Consider the following 7,277-nt stretch of genomic DNA (forward strand, 5'->3'; position numbering starts at 1 on the left):
GTCTTTTGTATCTCAATCTAATATCATAGCATATTAGACTGTAATTATATCTCTTTATTGGAGTGTGAGGTCAACTTTAAAATTTGATTATGAGGGAACCAATATTTTCCTATGGATCCTAATGGTCCCCTCTTAAGTTCACACTTGTTGGTGGTACTTATGTTGAGAGAGTTTTTTAATACTTAATTATAAGTGTGCATGAGGGTACATTTGTATAATCATAAGGTTGCACAAGTACTTATAATTAAGTGGTTAATGGGTTTTTCTTTTGAACTATTTAATTAATTAAAGTCCTTTAGGCTAATTAGTTAAATAAGACTCATTATACTAGATCAAGTGACTCAAGCCCATAAGTTAGACCCTAGTCGCTTAAGTCCAATTATGAGTCTATATAATTCTTCTTAGTTTTTAGAGTTGTTGGGAATGTTAGATTGTTCCATTCCTTGGCCTTAGATCTCATAGGGTGCATGTGTCTATCATAGGCTTATCTAAATCTATCTCAATGGAAACATATGGCATCAAAAACCATTTATGAACAAAGATCTAGAGATAGAAAGCTCAAACCTGCAATTTGGATGTTCCCAAATCAAATCCAATATGAAGAAAGTGTCGTAGGCGTCATAGAACTCATCTACGTAAGAGTCTTTTACCCGATTTCTTCCTTCATGAATCTTGGCACAAGAGAAGGGTAAACTTCTCTTTGTCTTCTTGAGGGTGACTAGAGTTTTTCTCTCTAGAATTAAAAAAAAAAAATTGAATAGGAAGATTGAAACTCTAACCCTTAAAAGGGTTTATATAAGTTTCTTTATGAGTTTAAGTGACTTGAGCCCAAATTAGGGTTGGGTCACCTAATCCAACCCACTTGGTTCCAAATTAATTAATTAGCTTTAATGGGCTCCAATTAATTAATTAACTCATTCTAGAAAATCAATTCATAAGATCTATTGTAACTTTGTCAAAATGCCTTCATGGACAGTTATGAATTACATACCCAAAATACCTTTAAAACGTGTACCACCATGAATTAGGAGCTCAAGCGGAGACCACTAGGACCTATAAGAAAATACTAACTCTCTTAGAATCCAATTCTGAATTTGACTCAACACTCCACTAAAAACAAGTCAACTATACTTCAATATCTTATGAAATTATAATGAGACAAAGCTCAAGTTTATGACGTACTATTTATTGCATGTAGATTCCTCATGAAGTAGCATTCGTAATCTAACTAGGTAGTGATATTAACCCATTAAGATTACCTCTTCAATCATTCAGTTATAAATCCACTTATTATGTGATCAACTAGCATACTTTAACTCCAATGAGTATATGTCAAATTCCACTAAAGGAATTACTATAGTCACAGATTTTATGATCATATGTCCTTTGGATCACTCAATGAAACGTGTTGTCTCAATTCTATAAGATATCATGGTGCCTCTATTAAGGATACCTGTTGCCACCAATCTCCACCAATAATGACCTAATTTGTATGAAATATGACTACTAAGGTCTCACCTATAGCTCAAAGCTATTTGTTGATTTTAATACAAACTTAATATCCTCTCAAGGTTGAGAGTTCATGCAACATAGTAGATTAGTGAATCATGACAACTCAATAGTCTTACATTATGATTCACCGAAGGTCCTGTCTAATGTGTAATCACACACATTAATGCACTCACTATGAGAAATTCATTCCAATGGCCAAGACAAGTCATCCCTCCAATTAGAAGGTAGAATACTATAGTCTCTACTAGATTGCACGAATTCATGAACTAACTATGAAAAACTTATTATCTTACAAGGAACCTATGACTTGTATATTTTGTACAATTCCTAATGCATCGAAGTCATGTACAATGCAAGTGATATAGTCTGAATACTCAAAACAATGTTAATGCATAAAAAAGATAACAAGGGGACAATTAAGTCTAACTTTTTTATATCATGTCTTGTTTTTAAATACTCAATCCCAGCAAGAGCCAAGCTAACTATTGTCTTCTACTTTGTTTGTAGAGAAAACTTAGCCACCGCTCCCTCTAGAGAGAAACCCTTAGTTCTCCATTCCTAAGATCCAAGTAAAAGTCATCGGGTGGAAGATCATGCAATATTTGAGATTTTTTCTATGAATTGGAAAAGGAATTTTAAAATATCCCAATCCAAAGGCATGTTTTCTAAGAACACTCTAAAAGTTTTAAAGACTTATTTTTTGTTGTGTCTATGATCTAAATAGCATGCAGCCTTTAAAAGTCCAGGGTTTGGATTGAGTCCTCAATTCCAACAATTTTATGACTTCATTGTTAGTGTGCTATTATTGTATTTGTTTAATCTAGCTCTTAGATTTAATGGAGTAATTTTATTCTTTAGATTAGATCTTCATTTTTTTTTTTCTCACTTCTTGAGCCTAGGATCTTATATTTCGGGGGAGTGTTTCCATTGTCTAGAGTCCTTGGTTGTGTGTTCTTGTCATTAGCTAAATAAATCTTGATACAATCTATGCATATTATAATCTTCTTAAATATTCTATACGTGTTATGTTGATCATATACTTTGATCCATAAAAGGATTTCCTTTCCTTGTTCTTATGTTCTGCTACCTTTTCAACTTCTACTTTGACTGTGATAGTTAAGCAATTATTAGTTTGAATAACATTATTTCATACTGTTTGGTTAAGAATGATCAAACTTCTGAGAGGTCTATTTAACTTTGATTCATTGATTTTCGTTGCTTTTCTGTTTTGTCATAAAAATAGGATTCGGACTAAGATAAATGAAAATACAGGTGTGATGCCTTTCGATGAAAAAATATTATTGTATATTCTTAAAATGAAAAAGGCTAAATTATATATGATCAAAGCTCAATAATTACAAATCTTGTGCCTAAATTAAAATATTTTAATTTAATATCCAGTTTCAAATTTCATTTTTTTTCTAACTTATTACTAAATTCCTCATTTTGGGACTCATATTTTTGAAGTCTTTCTTGATTTTTGGAAGCATTATAAAGAGAACTTGCCAGCTGGCCTCCACTTTATAATGTGTCCAATTGTCTTTGCCACAGTATCTAGCTATCCATGCCTAAAATAGTTGCTATAACTGCTGTGTGGAAAAAACAATGCTGCCAGCTTTGCCTGCAACTATTGTCAGCCTTACTTCTAACTGCTACCAGCCTTACTCCTGGTTGTTGTCAGCCTTGCTTGCAGCTGCCCAAGCTTCCTTTTGGCCCTCTGTAAGGGGGGTGAAGGTTAGAACTGTAGTCATCCTCTTCAAGAGAAAGTAAATTCATGTAGTTATAAACCCTCATTTCTACTTCAATTACAGTTTCAATTTTCTCTTTAATCTCTAACTTATTCTGTAATGCCACCATAAGTCGCTAAATTTCCAAGTTTAAAGTGGGGAAAAGCATAGGCACGGTGTTCTTGTTGTTTCTAGCGTGCTTAAGGAACTCATGGGCAAGAGTACTTGATTTGGCATACTCATCTTATCCTAAGCACGAGTTCCATTTAGGAGAAGTGTTATCGTTTTGGAATGATTAAGAGAAGTAGAGGTTTTTGTATCTTTAAGTTATAATTAAATGAAAGAATGCATTAAATGCTATAACATTGTACTTGTGGTGAATGGTGATGGGTTATGCCTATGCATTGAAATGAAATCAGGACAATTGTATTTTGGATCGAGTTGGGTTTAAAAATTAAGTTTTAGTCCATATAAATTCATTATTTAAGTCCAAGACCCAAAGGAAGTGTAAAAATTGAAAAGAAGGATGTGAATTTTTTATCTTTCTAGAAATGATCCTTATTGACTATGAAAAAAAAAGTAAAAAAATATTAATTTAAATTTTATTCATTTTGTAAACCTCAATAAATTGAATATAATTTAGTGATCTGAAAAAAAATACACCATTTTCCAAAAAAATAAAAATAGATTATTATTATTATTATTTAAAAATCAAACATCTTGAAAAATATATATATTTAAAATTATGTATATAAAAAATAACTAAAAATATGTCAAATTTATTATTATTTTTAAATGATATATTTTTAGAATATATTTAAAAAAAATAGTTTTCTAAAAATAATAAATTTTCAAAACAATTATTAAAAAAAATTAAATAAAAAAGTTTGTCAAATGGTAGAAAATAGTTTTGAAATGTATATTAATTTATTCATATTTTATATCATTCTCATCAATTATACAACTTATACGGACCAAAGTTTAATATTTGGACCTAACGGTTCCAAAATACAATTGTCCCAATGAATTCATTCTAGAGATAGCTCAAATAGGTCCACCTTCACGTAACTTGACCCCTACACTCTCAAATCTTCTAAAAATCTATCTTGAAAGTTCTTTCAGTGGAAAGATGAGGTGGTGCATCAATATGAAAACCACTCAATACCAGTTCAGGCGATCTATTAAAAAGGCAAAGATACTGCATCCGAAGACAAAGGAAGATTGTAAACATTGACCAGACATAAAAGGAAGATTATAAGTATTGACCAGTATAAGACTGTTAGTACTAAAAAGCACAGACACAGCATCGAAAACATGAAGGAAGATTGAAAGTATTGACTAGTATAAGATCTTTAGGAGCAGGTGCATACAAGAAAGGCACAACAGTCATGTTTTTCACAGCAGTAAAGTTTTGCAATAGAATTATACCGAGTAATGTTCATGTACATTGATTTACAAAAGTAGATAAATTTTAACTGGAACTTTGAAAAGTTTGAACTACCCATTCATCTCATTTGAGTCATGCGAATCAATAAGACACATTCGGTGTTCATATTAAGAGAGGCTCTTAAGACGATTTTATTAAATTCATGGTATTACAAAACATTATTTGTCGTACTACAATACAAAATATGAAAGCAGATTTACTAGACACACTTATGAAAATCTGTTATCACTAGATGTATAAAAGATGCGAAGCATGTTGCGAGTGTGAGCGGGAGAATGAGCTTCCGGAGCCAAACCCGGTCAGTGTAGTCTCTGCTTCAAACCTTGTCGTAGGCATTGGGACGAACGCTGAAGACCTGGGACGCCCTCTTGGATCAGAAATTGCCTTATCATTTGTCATGTAGGCATCTCCTGCAACTCTCACAGCCTTGTCATTCTTGCAGCCGGACAGAATGCTTGGAGGACGCCTCTTTACCTCTTTGCTTGCAGTTTTGGTAGGTGTAATACTTGTAAAAACTGGTTTACTGGATGTGATCGACGGTGGCCTTTGCTCATCACTGTCTGACATCACCGAGTAATCTGCAACACTGGCCGTAACGACACTCCACTCTATGCTTGCTTCGCTTGGTGCATAACAAGTTGTGGGAGTGATGCAGCCAGACATGCCATCTGATTCTTGGCGTGCTAAAAATGGGGCCACTCTGCTGGAGAGGCTCTCTATCTCAAACAAGTCTGAACTTGCATCACTCTCGGTATCATTGTTGATTCCAGGTTCCTCTACTCTTGGAGTAGCTTCCCAACTCAACATGGTCAACCTTCTCTCAAGGCTTAAAGACTTGTGTCCCTTTTGCAGTATAGGGGACCCAAATATCTCTAAGGACTTCCGGGGCTTCCTCCCTTCCCCTTCTCCTAACTGTAATTTAACTGCCAGATTTCCTGCTCCGGATTTTGCAACTGGGAGCGTAAAACAGTTTTCTCTGTGCAGCCCAATTCCCAACTCATTGAATTTCTTGTGGTGCATCGCCTCCTTGCCCCAAGATTCTGACCTTTGTTTGTTAATTTGAACTAGATCAATTAGTTCCCGGCCAGTTTTAATGGGTTCTTTGGTGATTGCTTCACCATCAACTCCTCCACAGCTAGCACCTTTGTTGGACCTGTTTTCACCAACATATTCATCAGTTTCTACAGAGTTCTTATCAGAACAAGAGCATTTGCAACATAGACTGGCGAGCAAACTTTTTCCTGGTGTCATCTTTGTCTTATTCCGAGGTGGGTTTCTCAGAACACTTGTCAGCAACGCGCTTTGACTATCCCAGCTTGATTCTGAACGCATAAAACTTGATTCTGAAATCATGCTTGGAGTTCCTGGCTGAATTTTTGGTTTGATAGCTTCAAAACCAACCCCTTCCTCGTTCTGATGTTGGCACCTCCTTGCACTCTTGCTGGCAGTTAATGACTTCTCCTCATTCGTTCCTCCATTCTTGTTGGCAAGTCTTGGCGTCTCATTCATTCCTCGAATCTTGTTGGCAATGCTTGGCTTCCCTTCATCCATTCCTCCATTAAAGTATTTCTCCGCACCAAAGACACCGATCTCTCCATCTTCCGCCTTCTTTCGTCCCAAGTAAAGACGCTCCTGTGGGGAAGTGGTGATGGTACTGAGACTTCCATTTGACTCAGCAAGTTTAAGTACAAAGGGTTCATCAGTGCCATTTACGTAAGAAGAAAAGGAGACATCACGAAGGTGATTATCACTATGCGAGAAGTTGTTGCACCCTGATGTCAATGTAACCATAGCCATGGAGTTCTGTTTCAGTTCATAGGAAACTTTTCCGTCACACAGAGAAAAAGGCGAAAATGAAAAAGACCCAAAGGAAAAAATCTGCTTGCAGAGACTCGAAAAGCTAGAGTAGGAAGCACGGTACCACCAGAAAGAGCATGAAAAGGACACAACACCCGAGAACTCAGGACCAAAAAGGAAAAAAGAATACAGGAAAAAGGGAATGGTTTGTAGATTGAGAGAATAGGGAACTTTATGGAAGACAGATGAATTTGAGTTTGAAGAAGCTCGAGTTTCCCAAGGAAGCTCGAGTTTCCCAAAGTAGCACGAAATTTCTTAAGAACTTCGATCCTATGCAAGGCTGAAATAAGCGAGAGGGAGATGAGATGTGGGACAGAAGAAGAAACAGAAGACTGAGAATTGAGAGGCTATGGAGCTACATGCTTTCTTGAGCTGTATAAGTAGAGCTGTGGAGAGAGCAAGACAGCAAGACGGCAGGCCCCATAAGCTTATGCATGTGGCTCGATGGATAAGAGCGTGTCAATTTTTCCCATGGAGCAAGAAAGCTGGCTGCCAAATTTTTCACATTATCCGATAATGATCAAAGCATTAACCTTAAGTGTATGCTTAACAGTGTAAAACCGTTCCATCTTGCTCGCTCTTGTGATTTTTGTGGACCTGGTAACATGGTGCTTGGAATTTTGGTCATCTTCGATCGGGATTCATTGAGGCAAGTGGCTCACATCACTCGCGGGTAGGTCCCCTCCCCAATCCAATCCTTCAGCTGGTAGGTCCCCAACCCCTCGGCTCTTTAT

The 7,277-nt window shown here is 35.9% G+C and overlaps 1 protein-coding gene across 1 annotated transcript; it reads right to left on the reverse strand.

Moving 5' to 3' along the window:
- Positions 1-4,787: 4,787 nt before the first annotated feature.
- LOC104879773 (protein PHYTOCHROME KINASE SUBSTRATE 1) lies at positions 4,788-6,960 on the reverse strand. Its single transcript, XM_010653805.3, has one exon. It carries the CDS (start codon positions 6,481-6,483, stop codon positions 4,915-4,917), a length of 1,569 nt encoding a protein of 522 aa, XP_010652107.1. The 5' UTR covers positions 6,484-6,960; the 3' UTR covers positions 4,788-4,914.
- Between the last annotated feature and the right edge of the window lie 317 nt (positions 6,961-7,277).

The sequence above is a fragment of the Vitis vinifera genome, chromosome 1 (genome assembly GCF_030704535.1).
Source record: "Vitis vinifera cultivar Pinot Noir 40024 chromosome 1, ASM3070453v1".
Taxonomy (NCBI): domain Eukaryota; kingdom Viridiplantae; phylum Streptophyta; class Magnoliopsida; order Vitales; family Vitaceae; genus Vitis; species Vitis vinifera.

Coding starts and splice junctions, on each gene's coding strand:
- LOC104879773 (XM_010653805.3), bottom strand. CDS start 6,483: ATGGCTATGGTTACATTGACATCAGGGTGCAACAACTTCTCGCATAGT.